Raw genomic sequence first — 20,224 nt, 5'->3', positions numbered from 1 at the left:
AAATTAGGACAGCAAAAAAACTGAGGCTACTGAGGTCAGTATTCAAAGGCGTTTATCTGGGAAGGAGCGGCTTCTAATCCTGATACGTGCCAATGAAAGGGATATTCAGAAGCACTAACTGAACAGTGTCATGTCGGTCTGTGGGTGGAACTTGGGAGGAGCCAGGGTTTATTTGGACAGCAAAAAGGCTGTTGTAATAAAAGGCAGTAGGAACAGTGGCATAGCCACAGAGGGGCCTCAGGAACCTGGGCCCCCTCTACTTTAATGGTAGGATGGACCTGGCTATTCCCCTGAATTGGAGTGGGCAAAAAAGCTGTCCTAACTTTATCCATAGTTATCCAGTTTACGGTCTGAATAGCAATGCTGACCAAATAAACCACTGTCCAGTTAGTGCTGCTGAATATCCCTCTCACTGGCTCTTATCAGAATTAGGAGCAGCTCCCACCCAGATATATGCCTTTAAATATGGACCCCAGGGATATAAAATGTTGATAACTGTTGAGTTTGTGTGACTGTCAGGGCCTGTTGTTTACTGTCGCTATTCTTTTCCATCTCTAGGAAGTTAACACCATGTGCAAATAAATGGTTTACACACATGGACATGCAGGCCCCTGTACTGTGGATGCCCATGTACAGGGGAGTGATTTTCAGAGAAACTGAAATTTGGCTAAATAGATTTAAAAATTGCCCTTAATTTTATGAAGATTTTCTGTCAAAAAAAGAAAAATGTTTTATTTTTTAGTTTGATTTTGGAGTAAACAGAAGACAGATAACTACTACTACTACTTATAATTTCTATAACGCTACTAGACGTACGCAGCGATGTACACTTGAACATGAAGAAACAGTCCCTGCTCGACAGAGCTTACAATCTAAAAGATTCTTGATGTGTCCTCCATTAAACAACTCTGAAAGATTCTGCACAATAGTCTTTTCAATATAAATAAGAAATGCGTTTTTAGTTTCTTCATATATGCATTACGTCTATTTATAAGACCAGTCTAATGACACTGTCTTCCAATCTCTCATCTTCCTTCCCTCTCTATGACTGCTTGATGTGATCCCCTCACCTCCTCTCCTCCCATGCCAGAGAGTTTTCCAAGGAAAGAGAGAAAGCAAAAGCTCGGGGAGACTTCCAAAAGCTGCGAGAGAAACAACAACTTGAAGAGGACCTAAAAGGATATTTAGACTGGATAACTCAGGCAGAAGATATTGATCCAGAGAATGAAGATGAAGGAATGGATGAGGAAAAACCCAGAAACAGTAAGCCATTATCTTCCTCTATTGCTTTATATTTCACCTTGTAGAAAAAAAAGAGAGAGAGAGAGAGAGAGCATGACACAGCAAAGAATAATTTTGCTGAAAACATCCTGTGACCTTATTTTGATCATGGTTTGTTCTGGTCAAAGGTGATTATCCCCCAAATTCCATGAAAAGTGCTGAAATTATGCACGCAAATTTGGGTGTGTGCACAATTTGTGCACACAATTTAATTGAATAATGAGCTAATTAGTGTTGATAATTGGCTTTTTAACAAGCAATTATTGGCACTAATTAAAATGTAGGAGCATACATATTAGTTCGGGACATGCACCTAAATTTTACGTGCAAGTCTAAAAAAGAGGAGTGGAAACAGGAGGGTCATGGGTGGATTAGGAGTGTTCCTTTCAGTTATGTGCATAATTATATGGCTGCATCTAAATGTAGTTGTGGTTCCCAGGCATAAGCACTATTCTATAAACTGCACCTAACTTTAAGCACAGTTTATAGAATAGCGCTGTCATTTTTTTCAGCACCAAATTTTATGCACCTTATATAGCATTTAGTCCAATATGGACATTGGAGTCAGCTCTGTGGTTCCAGTGGGTGCTGAGCACTCCTAATATTCAGCAAGCTCCTACAGTGTGTCCAGGGAGGGGTAATTTGTTGCCCCTAATCATTTTGAGATGTTGGTCCATGTGTATATGGGAACATATATTACAAAAATAATAGTGATAAGCAGAGTAGTTGTCCTTATTGGATTTGCATTTGAATTTGGAATAAGTATGTTCTGTTAGGAGTGCTGTAAAGTTTGCAAATATTCTAATCTTCTGAGAATATATTTTTCTTAATCAGTGTTTGTCACCTCTGGCACTGTTAAATATACAAATGCAATTTAGTCAGGCATACCCTGACTACAATGCAGCTAAAGAGATACTCAGAAGGGACAAGGCCATAGTGGAGAAACTGAATGAATTCTTTGCTTCAGTCTTTACGAAAGAAGGTGTAAGAGATCTGCCTGTACAGAAATGGTTTTCAAGTGTGATGATGTGGAGGAACTGAAAAGTTTCAGTGAACCTGGAAGATGTACTGATCCAAATTGACAAATTAAAGAGTAGTAAATCACCTGGACCGGATGGCATATATCCAAGGATACTCAAAGAACTCATGAAATTGCTGATTTGCTGAAATATGTAACCTGTGGTTAAAATCATCTGTAGTACCTGAACATTGGAGGGTGGCCAATGTGATGCCGATTTTTAAAATTGGTTCCAGGGATGATCATGGAAATTACAGACTGGTAAGCCTGATGTCGGTGCTGGGCAAAATAGTGGAAACTATTATAAAGAATAAAATTATGGAACACTTAGACAAACATGGTTTAATGGGACAGAGTCAGAATGGGTTCAGCCAAGGGAAACTTGCCTCACCAATTTGCTTCATTTCTTTGAAGGCGTAAATAAACATGTGGATAAAGGTGAGCCCACTGATGTAGTATATCTAGATTTTCAGAAAGCTTTTGATAAAGTTCCTCATGACAGACTTTTGAGAAAAAAAGAGTCATGGGATAGGAGGCAGTGTTCTGGTGTGGATTAGGAATTGGTTATTGAACAAAAAACAGGGTAGGGTTAAATGGTAATTTATCTCAATGAAGGAGGGTGAACACTGGAGTGCCACAGGGATTAGTACTGGGACTGGTTTTATTTAATATATTTATAAATGATATGTAAATCAGGACGATGAGTGAGATGATTAAATTAGCAGATGACACAAAACTATTCAAGATTGTTAAAACAAATGCGGACTGTGAAATATTGCAGGAAGACCTTAGGAAATTGGAAGTGGGCAACCAAATGGCAGATGAAATTTAATGTGGACAAATGCAAGGTGATGCACATTGGAAAGAATAATCCGAATCATAGTTACCTGATGCTAGCCACCTTGGGGTCAACATGCAAGAAAAAGATCTAGGTGACGCTGAAATCTTCTCTGCTGGGTGTGCGGTGGCTGCCAAAAAAGCAAACAGAATGCTAGGAATTATTAGGAAAAGGATAATAAATAAGACCAAAAATACTATAGTGTTTCTGTATTACTCCATGGTATGACCTCACCTTTGAGTACTGCATTCAGTTCTGGTCGCAATATCTCAAAAAAGATATAGCAGAATTAGAAAAGGTCCAAAGAAGAGCAACCAAAATGATAAAGGGGATGGAACTCCTCTCATTTGAGGAAAGGTGAAAGAGGTTAGGGCTCTTCAACTTGGAAAAAAGATGGATGAGGGGAGATATGGTTGAGGTCTGCAAAATCCTGACTGGTAGTAGAAGCAAATCGATTTTTTACTTGTTCCAAAAGTACAAAGACTAGGGGACACTCAAGGAAGTTACATGGAAATACTTTTGAAAACAAATAGGAGGAAATATTTTTTCACTCAATGAATAGTTAAGCTCTAGAACTCTTTGCCGAAGGATGTGGTAACTGCCGCTGGCGTATCTGGGTTTAAGAAAGTTTGGACAAGTTTCTGAAGGAAAAGTCCATGGTCTGCTATTGAGACAGACATGGGGAAGCAACTGCTTGCCCTTTGATTTGTAGCATGGAATGTTGCCATGATTTGAGTTTCAGCCAGGTACTTGACCTGGCTTGGCCACTGTTGGAAACAGGATACTGGGCTAGATGGACTATTGGTCTGACCTAATATGGCTACTCTTATGTTCTTATGTATCTTAGCAAATGTAAATATCTTCAACAATCTTGAATTTATTTTGGTCTCTGAAAACATTTTTTCAAGTGATCCAGACTATATAGTCCACTGATATATTAGAGGGAAGCGAAAAGAGAAAGGGACAGAACTCCTCAGAAGGATAGTATAATCATCTCAATCTCTGGAGCAGGGAAGCAAGTTAAGTATAGAGTTCAGGATCAAAACTAATTCGGCCTGAAAGTAAAACAGTTGGATCTTTTTAGGCACTAAAGGCATGTTTTTAGAGGTTGAGGCAGCCGTTTTGAAGCAGAAGGAATTGACATTGCTCCTGCCCATTTACCATTGGATAATGTGAATTATTCCCAGATATTCAGTGCCAGTGCCCAAACATGACCCGGTACTAAATATCCAGGGTTAATTCTGCCCATTGCAGTCATCATTTAAAAAACACTGACCACTGCAGAATAAATATAGACCGGTCAGTATTTAAAAATTTAGAGGTCGATATTCAAATTGATTTAACCTGGCAGGAAGGTTCCTGCTCTGTTAAATCACTTGTGTGGGGCTATCCATTGGCACTCAGTGGCACTTAATCATGAATAGCACGTGAGCCCTTACCGCTAGGTCAATGGGTGGTAGTAAGGGCTCAGGCAGTAAATAGCCGCACACTACCTTTAATATTAGTGTACGTCAATTTACTGCCTCATTAAAAAATGCTATTTTTCCCAACCGCAGTAATAAATGGCTCAGTGCATGCCAAAAATATTTTTTACCGTGGCTTAATCGGATAAGGGACATCTAGCCACACACTGCCAGTGCCCAGACATAGTTCGGCATTAAATACCCAACCACAACTTGGTGGCGGCCAAATAATTACTGAATAACATCAGCTGAATATTTAACCCATGATGTCCAGTTATGTGTTGTCTTAGAATTGTTGTAGAATGATTGTAATAGTTCTTTTCTTATTATTATTTGTATAACATTTACAAATGTAGCCCTGGTCTTACCACAAAGTTCCGGGTACCAGCTAGCTCTTTGGGTCAATCTTGAACCTGGGTCATAGCAAAAGTTTTATTTCTTACTGAGCTGGCCACAAGCCGGGGCCGGGTTTGATCCCGGTAGGCTGTAGAGTTTTAAGCCACACTTTTGCTTTATTTCTTTCTCAGTCTGAAAGCAAATTCTCTCCAAAGAAGCTCTCCAGGATTTGTATTTTTATGCAAAACAAACGTTACTGGAATGCTGCAACAGGCAGGTATCCAAACGTCATACTTTCTTGTAACAAAACAGACCACTTGATATCAAAATAGTTAAGTAGTTAAGATGTACACCAAGACTCTTGCAGCAAATTGAATAGTTAATTTGCTGCAAGAGTCTTGGTGTACATCTTAACTACTTAATTAACAGTCTCCTTATAAATCCTAGGGTATGTACTTTTTTACAGCATCACCGGTCCACCAATACCCATCCTTTGAGGCAGAACAATCCAAGGCTGGGCATGCAGCGCTTTCTGCAGCAAGCTGTCCTACTGCGCTTTATCCACCTGTTGGATCCACTCAGGATCAGATCTCCTCCAGAGGGGTACTTCCACGAGCTGCAGCCTGTGGTGCCAAAGAGCTGGGTTAACCCTTTCTACTACTACTACTACTACTTAACATTTCTAGAGCGCTACTAGGGTTACGCAGCGCTGTACAAATTAATAACTAAGGACGGTCCCTGCTCAGAAGAGCTTACAATCTAAAAGACGAAATGTCAAGTTGGGGTAGTCTAGTTTTCCTGAATAGAGATGTTGTGATTAGGTGCCGAAAGCGACATTGAAGAGGTGGGCTTTGAGCAATGATTTGAAGATGGGTAGGGAGGGGGCCTGGCGTATGGGCTCAGGGAGATTGTTCCAAGCATGGGGTGAGGCGAGGCAGAAAGGGCGGAGTCTAGAGTTGGCAGTGGTGGAGAAGGGTACTGAAAGGAGGGATTGGTCTTGAGAGCGGAGGTTACGGGTAGGGACGTAAGGGGAGATGAGGGTAGAGAGTTAAGGAGGGGCTGCAGATTGAGTGCATTTGTAGGTTAGTAGGAGAAGCTTGAACTGTATGCGGTATCTGATCGGAAGCTACCCACCCGGAGCACTCCTCACTTTCCAGTTAATGCTTTGTTGGCAAAAACCTCCTCTTTATTCAGTCTGCCCAACAAGAAAAACTCATTTTACATGGTATTTGATACTTTATATGTACAGTGCAATCCACTTAATTGCAAGGGTCTGGGACCAAAGAAATGCATGCAGTTAACCGGAGTGTGCACTTAACCGTTGTGACCCAAAAAAGCTTGACATCTGATAAACATATGTACAGTACTGTTTATTATTATACGTACAGTATACAGTCTCCGTTAACTGACGTTAGGCTTACTTGAAGTAATCAGTTATAGTCCTCTGTACAATATGGGTCTGTGAGTTCCATAGACTACGTCTGCCAGACGGTAAAAACTGTCATAGCACTGACATCCAGTGGCATCCAGATAGGCCCGCACGGTGTTGAGACTCTCCGCGCTCTTGCAAAAGTGACAGGAGGAGGTTGTTGAATTTCATCAGCATGTGCCTCGCTGCTCATGTCACCATCTGTTCTATCATCAGCTGTTGTTGCCTGCGTGTAGCCACCTATCTCGACATCAGTGCTGTCTTAGTTATTGTGTAGATCGTAATCAACAGCTTACGTAGCGATGGAACTCCTCTTCAGTAACACCGGCTGGGATGTCAATAACCTGTTCATCTGAAGCGTTTGCAACAGCTGCATCTGTTTCATCCCTCTCCACATCCTTAACAAAGCTTGCCCGCTTGTAGCAGTTCACAATGGTTGCCTGTGTAACATGATTCCAGGCTTCTTTCTGCATATGTAGGGAGTCCAACAGTGATAGATTTCGAGCCAGTTCAACAGCACGTTTATCCTTGCCAGTCTGGTCATCCATAACGCTCATCAGACGACATAGCACAAGAGCCCGATAATGTTGTTTGAAATTGGCTATTATGCCCTGATCCATAGGTTGGATCAGAGAGGTAGTGTTTGGTGGCAGGAAGACCACCTTGACGTTAGACAGCCTGACATCATCACTGTGTGCAGCACAACTATCACAAAGCAACAAAATCTGACACTTTTGTGCTCGCATTCTAGTGTCTAACTTCTTTAGCCACTGCTTCCAAATTTCCCCCAGTCATCCATGAATTTGCCTTAGGCCTCGTATGACCCAGGAAGTCACTTAACTTTCTTGAAGCAACGGGGCTGTTTGCTCTTTGCAATGATGAGTGGTTTCCAACTTCTCACTCCCATCCATATTGCAGCAAAGGAGGGTCGTCAGTCGGTCCTTCGACGTTTTACCTCCAGTAGTTTCGGCATGTTTGAATGCAAGTGTTCCATCAGGAATCACTCACCAGTAGAGACCGTTTTCATTAGCATTGAAAATGTCACGAGGAAGAACTGAAACAACCCAATTTTCAGCTCCAAAGTCATCAGCGTCTTGTTTCTCACCATGCTGTTTCTGAATTTTATGTTGTTCCTCTCCTTCTATCTTTCAACCATCCAACAGTGGCTTTGAATTCAGTTAGTCCAAGACTTTCCAGCTAGCGGGTTAGTTTTCTAGACTGAAAGCCCACCTCTTTAACATTGCTTTTGACTCGTAACCACTTGTAACCACTCGCCTCCACCTACCCTCCCTCTATCCTTCCCGTTCACATTAATTGATTTGATTTGCTTACTTTATTTATTTTTTTGTCTATTAGATTGTAAGCTCTTTGAGCATGGACTGTCTTTCTTCTATGTTGTGCAGCGCTGCGTTACGCCTTGTAGCGCTATAGAAATGCTAAATAGTAGTAGTAGTAGTAGAAGCAGTGGACCACTGACAGGAAACTGCTTTGACTCGAGAAAACCACGAAGAAGAGCACCTTCTACCTCCTTAGCTTTTCCCGCCCATTTTCGTTTCCATTGTGGATTTCTGCTTCAAGACACGTGAAATTTGACTGGGATTGACACCATGTTCTTTAGCAATAGATGCTTGACTTTGTTTGTTTTTTAATTTTTTAAGAAATTCTATTTGTTCAGCCAGTGTTAAAGTCTTACGGTTCCGCAGCGACGACGACCCCAGTGTACACTTTAACAACATTCTTCGCTTATTCTGCCTGTGCAGTTAAAGGGGCGGTAATTTGAAATCTCATTGATTGTCACATGCCAATCGGCTTCCATATCCGTGCGTGCGCTTATGCGGAGTCTTCCTGCAGAGGAGCAGTCTTAAACCATACATATAAGCGAATCTTGTACTTATCAGTGGTGTGCTAAACCGAAGTTTGTCCCCATAGAAATTGATGGTGCCCAAAAACGGGACCGAAGTACGGCATGCAGTTAAACAGAGCATGCGCTTATCTGACATGCACTTAAATGGAGTGCACTGTATATCCGAGTTTGATTTGTCCTGCCATTCTCAGGGCACAGACTGTAGAAGTCTCCCCAGCACTCTTTCTTGTACTAAAGTTCTAAGCTAATGTCGAAGCCCCTTAAAATTTACAGTCAAGCCCATCCATATCTATTCAGTTATGATCAGGGCGTAGACCATACAAGTGTGCCCAGCACTGGTTTAGTTTCCCAATTACCGGCGTTGCCACCCAATCTCCGCTAAGATTCCGTGGATCCATTCCTTCTAAACAGGATTCCTTTGTGTTTATCCCACGTATGATTGAATTCCATTAGTGTATTCACCTCCACCACCCTCTCTGTGAAAAAATACTTCCTGACATTACTCCTGAGTCTGCCCTTCTTCAACCTCAATTCATGTCCTCTAGTTCTACTGCCTTCCCATCTCTGGAAAAGGTTTGTTTGCTGATTACTACCTTTCAAATATTTGAACATCTGTATCATGTCACCCCTGTTTCTCCTTTCCTCCAAGGTATACATGTTCAGGTCGGCAAGTTTCTCCTCGTACGGTTTGCAACGCTTCCAGTCTTTTTACATCTTTAGCAAGATATGACCTCCAAAAATGAAACACAATACTCCAAGTGGGGCCTCACCAACGACTTGTAGAGGGGCATCAACACCTCCTTTTCTTTTGCTGGTTATACCCCTCTCTATGCAGCCTAGCATCCTTCTGGCCACGGCCATCGCCTTGTCACATTGTTTCTTCACCTTTAGATCCTCGGACACCAACACCCCAAGGTGTCTCTCCTGAATCAAGCTTACTAATCTCTCCCTTCCTATCCGATATCTCTCTTTTGGGTTTCTGCACATCCAAGTGCATCACTCTACAATTCTTGGCATTAAATTTTAACTTGACCATTCTTCTGACATTTGGAGATCCCTTCTCATTGTTTCTACTCCCTCCAGGGTATCCACTCTATTGGCTATTTTCATGTCATTCGCAACAAGGCAAACCTTTCCTTCTAACCCTTCATCAATATCTCCCACAATATATTAAACAGTATAGGCCCCAGCACCGACCCCTGAGGAACTCCACTGCTTACCTTCCTTCCTCAGAGCGAATTCCATTTACCACCACCCTCTGCCACCTGTCGGTCAACCAGTTTCCTATCCAGTTCAACACTTGTGGTCCTAAGTTCAACCCTTTCAGCTTATTCACGATCTTCTGTGGGGGATCATATCAAAGGCTTTGCTGAAATCCAAGTAGATTACATCTAGCATACATCCTTCATCCAGTTCTTACCCAGTCAAAGAAGTCAATAAGATTTCTTTGGCAGGATTTTTCCTTTGGTAAAGCCATATTGCCTTGGGTCCTGTAACCCATTGGCTTCTAGAAAGTTAACTATCCTTTCTTTCAGCAGCAACTCAATTATTTTTCCTACGCTGATGTGAGACTTAGCAATTCTGTAGTTTCCCACTTCTTCTCTGTCTCCACTTTTGTGAAGAGGGACCACATCCGCTCATCTCCAATCCCGCGGAACTTCTCCCATCTCTAAAGATCTATTAAATAAATCTTTAAGAGGTCCCCCGGACCTCAGTATACTGGGATGTATCTCATCCTGACAGGGATGAAGGCAACCAAAGCCCATGTGCTCATTAATTCTCCTTTCAACTCCACCCCACTATAACATCTACTGTCAGTTACTCTTTACTAATCCTTCCTACAGGCTGGGCCCTTCCCATCTGTTACTGTTCTCCCTCCCTTTGGTGACTCTGGAGAGTTATACAGCAGTCTAGTAATCCTCTGGAGAAATTTCCAAACTCAGCTTACCAGGGCATTACACAAATTATTAACAGGACATTACAAGCTTGACCAGAAATTTTCCAACTGAAAAGAAAGAAAAATAAATAATTCTTACAAGGAAGAATATAATGGCGGTATAATAAGGAAATCTCAGACCACAATAAATGGGGCGATGATTCTTAAGAAGACATAGGGAAATATTATATGATACTTCATTTTAATTATCAAAGTTTTGGGAGGTTTGAACAGACTAGGGACCTGAAAGTTACTGGGGAGTGGGGCTTAAGATTTGGCTAGGGCACCAGAAACCTTTGCAACAGCCATGAAGTTAGAGCTTGTGAGAAAAGCATATCATAGAATAGAAGTCTTTCATTCATTGCAAGCTATTGAAGCCTGTACCGGAGTCTTGGAATATTAAATGAAAATTAATAAACTATGAGAACAGAAATGGGGAATCTAATGATGACACAAATAGCTTTTCCATAGTAGGGTTGACTTGTGATTTTCATTGAAAAGAGAGACTGTACTACAGAGTAGAATGGAAATTGCAAGCGATTACTGTTATTGTTCTGCATTATCACATCATGTTGGTGTATTGATTCAGGCAAGAGGGAACACTGAAATAAATCTATAGTTCATGCAGTGTTGTTCAAAGTACTAGGTCAAAGTACTTAAGTAAAAATAAATGAATATTTTAATACTTAAGAAAAAGTCAAAATACAGTGAAGAACATATTAAAAATTTTACTAAAGTGAAAATAAAAAACGTATTGCCTAATATAATATACTTTTTGAGTAAAAAGTAAAAGTTCCACAGCTATGATGTATTCAACTTTTTAAACGGTTTTATCCCCAACAACTTTATTGCTCTAAAATTCCATCTACTTTGCTTTTAGTAAAACTAAATTTTGAAAATGATGTCACTCATTCAAGTGCACTTGGAAATCACTAATCCAGTACAAAAAAAGGTGTTCAACCACTGCACTAGCAGGAAGTGGATTGTTCAGTCTGATAAAATTTTCTTTATATCAGACGGGGTCTTTTACTAAAGCAGCTTGAGTTATCTGCAGCAGGGCCCATTTTATTCCTATGGGCCCTGCTGCACATAACTTGAGCTAAGCTTTAGTAAAAGACCCCCACAGGCTGCAATATTACTGATGTCATATGACTGGGTCTGCAAGTATTCATCAAGTGAATCTCTGAAACACTTGACTTCTGTTTAGCAATGAATACTTTATCCTCATCATTGTCATTATCATCTGCGTCTTCATCTTTGGTATCATCGTCATGCTGTCCAATTACAGAGAAAGCTTTCACAAAGTTGAAATCATTATCTGTTGTTCTAACAATTTTCATCTGATGGCAAACTCTATGTGAATATCTTCAAGAACTGATGCAAAATGTCAAATGAGTGAGAACACTTCAGTATTTAGGCCAGACAAGCAGACTTCCTCTCTACTTTATCCATCCAGTGGACAGTCACCCAATTTAAACTTTTCAATGGGATGACCAGCAGTCTGTTGTACAAGAGACATATGTCTGATCACCAAGAATTGCAACCAGCTTCAGCTTCACCTCCACTTCGATGTGATCTAACTCATCACGATTCTGTTTGGCTGGAGACCAGTAACCAATTCAACAACCTCAAGCAACTCCATAATCCTCATAGACTGTATTCACTGAACAGCAAATTTAACATGAGACTATCCACTGTTTGTGTGATGAGGTTTGCAATAGCAAAATCCTGTAACAGGTTTTGCTGTTTCATTTGTTTACTGAGGAATTGTCATGTACATCTCGCTTCCGCTTTACTTTTTACTTTTAACTGCAGGTTATAATTTTTTTATGTGTTTTGTTTTCAATTATATTGTATCTTTCTGACTCATTAGTCTTCATTTATCATTCTTTAAAAAATATTGCAAGCACTCAAAAACCGTGATGGAATTACTGGCGATATCAAAAAGCTATCAAATGCAGTATCGCTTATCTGGAAACTCAGCAGACCCCGACAGGCACCTGTTTCACTGTCGCTTTTTCAAGGGATCTGAGCCAATGGATACATCATACTGGCATGCCCCGGTCTTCTACCGCGGCTTTAGAAATATGGAGCAACACCATCCCAAAATCTTGCAAGGACTTTAATGCCCATATTGGAGTATATGGTATAGCTAACCTTCAGAAATAAGAAGGAGAATGCTCGTAATAAATTTTGGGGCCCTTTTACCAAGCTGTGGTAAAGAGTGGCCCCTGGTATTGTTGGCAAGTGGGATTGCTGCGCACCAGGACACTTTTTACCGCAGCAGGGAGAAAAGGCATTTGTTTTGGAGTTAATGGCCGTGCACGAATATCAAAATTAGCATGCAGCCATTTACTGTCTGAACCCTTACTATGATCTGTTTAGGCAGTAAGGGTTCATGCGTTAACCCAGCAGTAATTGGACAGCATGCGGCAATGTGCTCACACTGCCTGATTACCACCAGGAATGCCTACTGTCTGCCACCTGTGCTATAAAATAAAATTTGTTTTCTAGTGCAGGAAATGGCATGTGGCAAACTCAGAACTACGGCCGGGGCGCCTGGGCATGCCCGGCAGTAGTGTTGTTTTGCCATGCGCTACCCCTGCGGAAGCCCTACTATCCCTTTATGAGCCAAGGTTATGATCTTAAAATAAATGTGATAATGAACTGGTAACCAGGATAGTAGCTGTTATCACATTCTAACTGACGCACTATTTAATGGACTTTAATAAAAGAGCCCCCTTAATGAATATTGATCGGAGGACTGGGTTTTCTATCTCAGAAATGTGTGTTATCTAGGTGACTTAAAATGGATTGTTGGATCTTAAGGAAATGTCATTCGTCGTTCTCCTGACTATGCTCAGTTTCTTATAATGTGAACCGCCTTGAACGTGTATGGTAATCGTGGGTTACAAATGCAGCTTGTAATATAATGTAACGTAATGCCTGTAACCTACAGATTAACATGTGTTACGTCAATTAGAGCACATTAAATGTTCTAATACTTGTTACAATTTTTTTTTATTGAAACAAATGTATGAAACAAGCTTAAGAAAACATTCAAACTTAGGAAAAAAGCCAAAACAGAGTGAAACATTTTCCCTCAAGCAGATCCATATTAATCATCTCATTTTACTAGGCTGCTCAAAAAGGGAGCCTATTGGGAAACCGAATTTAAGCATATATAGGGAATTTTCTAATGTATGTGCATAGTGTTCCTGGGTAACCACAGCAATAGACACAGCAAAATGCACACATGTACTTTTGTAGCCATGTAGCTTTATTGAATTTTCAAAGAGTAAAAATTTCCTCAAGTTTATACAGATGCAAAAGAACCCAAACATCCTGCTGCTAGTTGGTACAATTTATTTATTTATTTGTTGCATTTGTATCCCACATTATCCCACCTTTTTGCAGGCTCAATGTGGCCTACAATACATCAAGAATAGTGAGAATACATGAGAAAGTATACATTTAGTATAACAGAAGGATTTTGGGTAACATGAATGTAGAATATGATAGTACATAGCAAGCAATCATAGTAAGAAATATTTAAGAACTGTATAAGAATTATATAGAAAATGTGCATTAGTAATAGTGAAAAAACATGATAGTGGTTTGGCAGTCAGATATTGTAAGGGCAGTTCTGGGTATGTGTACAGGAGTTCATAATTGTTGATCCTTGTTGTATGCCTTGTTGAAGAGATGGGTCTTCAATAGACTTCGGAAGTTGGCTTGGTCATAGATCGTTTTTAGGTTTCGCCGGCAACGCATTCCAGAATTGTGTACTCAGGTAGGAAAGGTTGACGCATGCGTTAGTTTGTATTTGAGACCGTTACAATTGGGAAGTGAAGAATGTTGCTCCTTTTTACTTTACTCATGCAATAAAAAGTAGATGTTATGTTATAATGGACTTATAACCCACCAACTCCCTCAGTTGAGGTTCTAAGCAGGATACAAAAATAGAACAGGATTGACTAAAGGCCCTGTTCAAAAAGGTACGCCAGCGTTTTTAGCATGCGCTAACCATGTAGACACCCATAGGAATATTATGGGCATTTACGCAGTTAACGCACACTAAAAACGCTAGTGTGCCTTTGTAAACAGGGCCGTAAAACTGATCATAAACTATTTCTTTAAAAGAGAACAAATAAGCCTTCACCATTTTGCAAAAAGAAAAATAGCTTCTTAAAGAACGGATTTTAATACGGAGATCATTCCATAATTGTGCGCAGAATATATGAAAGAATGAGAAATATTTGCTTTTAAATCTCACATTCTGACCATTGAAAAGCCAGAGGAACTGAGTTCAATTCCCACTTCAGGGCACAGGCAGCTCCTTGTGACTCTGGGCAAGTCACTTAACCCTCCATTGCCCCAGGTACAAATAAGTACCTGTATACAATATGTAAGCCGCATTGAGCCTGCCATGAGTGGGAAAGTGCGGGGTACAAATGTAATTAACATAAAATAAAATAAATTCCAGCTCCTGGGTGAACTCCTTAGTTCCACCAGTTGAGATAATCTCTCTGGGCAGTAGCCTTCTAAGGGACCCTTTTACTAAGGCGTTCCTAAAAATGGCCTGCGCTGATGTAGATGCGTGTTTTGGATGTGCGCAGTTCCATTTTTCAGCACACCAGCAAAAAGGCCTTTTCTTTTTAGGGGGGGGGGCGAAAATGTACGTGCGAAAGAAATAATAAAACCAGCACATGTCCATTTTCGTCATGAGACCTTACCACCACCCATTGACTTAACGGTAAGGTCTCATGCGTTAACCTGGCGGTAATCATCAGCACGCATACACTGCCGATACCACAGGAGAAGCGCCAGGCGGTAGAAAATTTCTACCGCTTGTTTTGGATGCACGTCAAAATCGAATTACCACCTGGGGCACGTGGTAGCCGGGAGGTAGTTCCAATTTGACGTGTGTTGTACGCGCGTAGGCACCTACGCGCCTTAGTAAAAGGGCCCCCTAAGATCTTAAACACTAGGCAAACCACCTTAAGGTGCATGGAAAGATAGCACGTAGGAAACGTACACAGATAGGAATTCATGGGGGTGTAGTTTGGGTCCAGCAGGGGCAGAGTTGCAGGGGACAAAAATATATTGTAAAATATATACATACAATTTTACACTTTCTCCAGAGTTGATATAAATTTGCATGCTGTTGGGGTTGGTTCTGGGCTCCTTAGTTTATAAGGGAACACAGGCACATAGGGGCTTAAAGAGATAGTACAGGTAGGAGTCACAGCTGTCATTTTGATCCCAAGCAGCAAGGGGGAAGGAGAGTCCCGGGATGACTCCTGCCCCACCATTACCCCACCAGGGAGATCCCCAGTAAGTGTCGTGGGGGTTAGGGGGTAAGGGTTTGTGTAGGGATGTTGTTCAGAGGCTGTCAGGAGAATTGGGGATGCTGATGGGGGGGGGGGGCTTTTGGGGCAGGTTAAATGTTGATTGGATGAGTATGTGATGGGTTGGGTGTTTGAACGGAGGATTAGGTTTGTTTGTTTTTTTCTGCATTGGCCCATGGTAACTGTATCAGCGATAGTGTAGATGTCCTTCCTGCTCTGTCTGCCGAGGTTGGTAAGCGTCTGACCTTTGGAGTAACTATCTTGCTTATTTTCGAAGGAGAAGGGCGGCCATCTTCTGCCACAAATCGGGAGATGGCTGGCCTTCTCCTAAGGCTGGACAAATCGGTATAATCGAAAGCCGATTTTGACCGGCTTCAACTGCTTTCCATGCAGGGCCAGCCAAAGTTCAAGGGGGCATGTTGGCAGTGTACCGAAGGCGGGATGGGGGCGTGGTTAAGAGATGGTCGGCCTCGGCCGATAATGGAAAAAAGAAAGCCGGCCCTGACGAGCATTTGCCGACTTTACTTGGTCCCTTTTGTTCATGGCCAAGCCTTGAAAAGGTGCCCATACTGACAGATGACCACCGGAGGGAATCGGGGATGACCTCCCCTTACTCCCCCCAGGTGGTCACCAACCCCCTCACATCCCCAAAAAAAATTAAAAATAATTTTTTTGCCAGCCTCTATGCTAGCCTCAAATGTCATACCCAGCTCCATGACAGCAGTATGCAGGTCCCTGGAGCACTTTTTAGTGGGTACTGCAGTGCACTTCAGGCAGGCGGACCTAGGCCCATCCCCCTACCTGTACACTTGTTGTGGTAAATGGGAGCCCTCCAAAACCCACCTGAACCCACTGTACCCACATCTAGATGCCCCCCTTCATCCCTAAGGGCTATGGTAGTGTTGTACAGTTGTGGGTAGTGGGTTTTGGGGGGCTCAGCACACAAGATAAGGGAGCTATGCACCTGGGATCATTTTGTGAAGTCCACTGCAGTGCTCCCTAGGGTGCACTGGTCCTGGCATGTGAGGGGGACCAGTGCACTACAAATGCTGGCTCCTCCCATGACCAAATGGCTTGGATTTGGCCGGGTTTGAGATGGCCGCATTAGTTTCCATTATCGGCGAAAACCAATGGCAGCCATCTCTAATGCCGGTGATCTCTAAGGGCAGCCCAAATGTTGAGATTTGTGCTGGCCCCAACCGTATTATTGAAACGAAAGATGGCCGGCCATCTTGTTTCAATAATACAGTCAGGTACACCGCTTAACGGGACCGTCATTACAGATGGCCGCCTTATAGATGGCAGGCCCCTGTTCGATATGCCCCTCCATGCCACCAGCAGTTACTCCACAAGCTTTGCATTCCTTAAGCTTTGCGGCTAACACACTGTAAGTGCAAACACATAACCACACTTTAGTATACAGGCTCCTAAATTTTCATTTTCTTGTAATAAAACTTGCATCCAAAAAAGTGATTCTAAAACATACCAAAGAAATTCGTGAAGCAAAGTGGCACCATTAGCATGTAAGTGTATTGTTTAAAAGCAACACATATGTAATATAAATGATTGCAAATTAGCATTTTTGACATTGTGCATCATATTTCTGAATGCATTCACCTGTTTCTGTGCTACTTAATAAGATATCAATGGTGCTGAACATGAGCAGATTAAATTAAAACACTGGGACATTACAGTAGCCAGTCAACATAATATTGGTTGATGGAGGCGAGGAAGCAAGATCCCCTGTGGTTATTTACAAATTAGAACGCGGTATCTAAGTGCTGGGCATGCTTTTGAAGAGGAAAATTTGTTATAACTGTGCTCCAATATCAACTGCTGCAAATTTATCAGTGAAACCTTGAGGGATTTTCAGAGGGAAAAACAGATGAAGCAAAACTGGAACAAAGCATTGATAAATTAGTTCTAGAATCTCTCTTCTTTTTTGTGTGTGATTTACACGCATACTTAAGTTCAAGATGTGAAAATATGGGAAAGAGCTCTGAGTTCTAAACTATATGTTGTTATGAGGGTAATGAGGAGCATAGCACTGGGGTTCATGTTCCCTCTGATAACCAGTCAAATTATTTCTGTTCGGTCCACTTGAGGCTTTACTCCACTCCACCTTTTGGATTTTGCTTTCAGAGTACAATGCTTGAGTACTAAACAAACTTCCACATTCTTTCTCCACAGCAGCAAATTTATTTCCGTTCAGACTCAAACAATATACAACCTTTAATTTCAGGGCAACACTTAATACAAATTTATTTAGTCACTTTTCCAGTCATTTAATAAGTCTTCAACAGGGTCGACCTTAGCACTTGCAAGGAGGCCCTGTGCAGATAGGTTTGGTGGGCCCCCACCCCGCCCACGGTCCAGCGTCTGCCCCTATTTTTGAACACCCCCCTCCCATTCTAACATCCCCCCTCTCTCTAGCACCTCCCCATGCTGTACCTTAAATGATGTCTCTCCCTGAATCTATAGCTCTGCTTGGGGGGGGGGGGGGGCTGTTCCTGGAACTTTCCCTCTACAGCTTTCACCCCTGTAGAAACAGAAACTTACGTCAGAAGGGGTGGGTCTCATAGAGAGAAAGTCTGGGAGTGCAGCAGAATCACTGGAGTGGAGGAGTAGCTTAATGGTTAGTGAGCAGGCAACCTGGGTTTCAGTTCCCGCTGGAGCACCTTATGATCTTGGGCAAGTCACCTAACCCTCCGTTGCCCCAGGTACAAAAACTTAGATGTGTATAGCGCTGCATATGTCTAATAGCGCTATAGAAATGATTAGTAGTAGTAGCTGCCATAGGTGAGCTGTAGACTCAGGGAGAGAAATCATTTAAGGTACAAGAATGGGGGGTGGTGTTAGAGAGAGGGTTGAAATGCCAGACCTGGAGGTAGACAGGAGGGCAGAGGCTGCCAACTTGCTTAAGCGCGGGGCGTTGTGTGGCCACCACTATTGCCCTTGTCCTGTCCTCAAACAGTGCATAGCAACTCAGCTGTTTCTTCAACATTTGTACTAAAGCGTTTTCCTTTATTTTATTTATTTATTTGTAGCACATCAGGAGCCCAGCCCCCCCTCCCTATTCACTCAGGATGCTACCCCCAACACAAGCTTACTCCCCAGCTCAGAGCTAACACAGACTTAAAGTCCAAACAGTATCTTACTCCATTCAGTTCTTTAAACAGGCTTCCAAGGCTTTATCAGCAAGAATCACCTTTACGGCAGTTTGCTGTCATTCCTTGGCTGCTGCCTTCCGCAATTTTCACTGAAAAACAAACTACCTTTTACATTTTCCTGATCACATATGTCAACAGAGGTCCAGGTCCTTCTTCAGCCTTTCCTTCCTGGGACTGTCAGTTTCTTCCCAGGAACTCCAGGGTTGTGGGCTCCGTCTTTCCTTCTCTCCCCCATGTCTTACAGTGTTATTATAGTTTTATATCTTTATAGTTTATTAAGATTTCCTATACTGCTAATGCAGGTCTTAGCAGTTTTTATTACCTATTACATTATTTTTTATTAATTTTTAAATATAACATCCATCCAAATACAGTACAGAATATAGTAAACTTTGTAGGACTATATCCCTGTGAGTCTCACTCTGCTGATCTCAGCCTGTGTATACAACTATGTCAAGATGGAGTCTGTGAACTAAGACCCCGCACTTCAGTGACCAAGCAGATTCAACTTTCTGTTAGAAGAACCAAAGGATAACAAACATATAACTAGATTACTGTCAAAGTTCAAAAATTCGAAGTATACAACAGGTATACAAAAATGGAAGTTGTATAAAAAGAAATGATAACTTAAAAGAAAAGACTAGGGACAGAGGGGAAAATTAAGAAAGGGAAGAAAGGGGGAAAAGGGGAATCATATAATATTGTGCTCAGGTGGCTAACTAGTAGAATTTGATTCCAAATATTGCTGCAATGTTAGCCAAACTTTATGATGAGACATCTGGAAATGAACAATCTTGGCAGTTTTTAATAATTAATAATTAAAACAAAGTTAGTTAAAAGGAAAAGAACTGCAATACGGATAGGAAAGATAAAACATCCTAGTAAAAAACAGGATTACTACAAAAGTATAGAATAGGAGGAAATTAAGAAGCAAACAAAACAATATCAACAAGCATCTAAAAACAATTACAGGCAGTCACAGAGTTCAATTCTTAAAGGGAACATACTAAACATATTCATAGGCCTGTGAAAAAAAGCCAAGCCTTTAGTGCAGGTTTAAAAACTTCTGCACGGATATGGAATGGGACCGAATTCCAGAAAGAAGAGGCAACGAAAAAGAAGGTACGATTTCTAGTACATTCTAATTGGGCAAACTTAGGCCCTGGCAGGACGAGGCAGTGATCATTAAGAGAATGCAGCAGGTGTACTGGAGAGTAAGGAATAGTGAGTGAATTCAGTTAGAGTGGGAGCCCCACCCTATGTGCTCTAAAAATGAGGGTTAGCAAGTTGAAAATTATCCTTTGTTGAACAGGTAGCCAGTGAAACTTCTGCAATAATGGAGAAACATGGTCCCTATGCTGAGCATGACTTAGTAGTCTGATGGACATATTTTGCAAAGACTGCAGTCTTTTTAAATTAGAACGAGTGCAACCCAAGAAAACAATATTAAAGTAATCCAACCATGATGTCAGTAGTGCAAGAATGAGGGAATTAAAAATATTGGTGGTGAAATAGCAGCAAATTGAGCAGAGTTGCCG

General features: G+C 41.5%; 1 protein-coding gene across 1 annotated transcript in view; it reads left to right on the top strand.

The window, feature by feature from the left end:
- The window catches only part of CACNA1C (calcium voltage-gated channel subunit alpha1 C), a 1,308,019-nt gene that overhangs the window by 863,726 nt on the left and 424,069 nt on the right, over positions 1-20,224 (top strand). The window contains 1 exon segment of the mRNA XM_030214166.1: positions 1,091-1,263. Coding sequence (XP_030070026.1) covers positions 1,091-1,263 — 173 coding nt within the window.

This window comes from Microcaecilia unicolor, chromosome 9, assembly GCF_901765095.1.
Source record: "Microcaecilia unicolor chromosome 9, aMicUni1.1, whole genome shotgun sequence".
NCBI classification, from domain to species: domain Eukaryota; kingdom Metazoa; phylum Chordata; class Amphibia; order Gymnophiona; family Siphonopidae; genus Microcaecilia; species Microcaecilia unicolor.
Note: the sequence above shows the minus strand (reverse complement) of the source record. Positions and strands in the feature narration are given on the sequence as shown.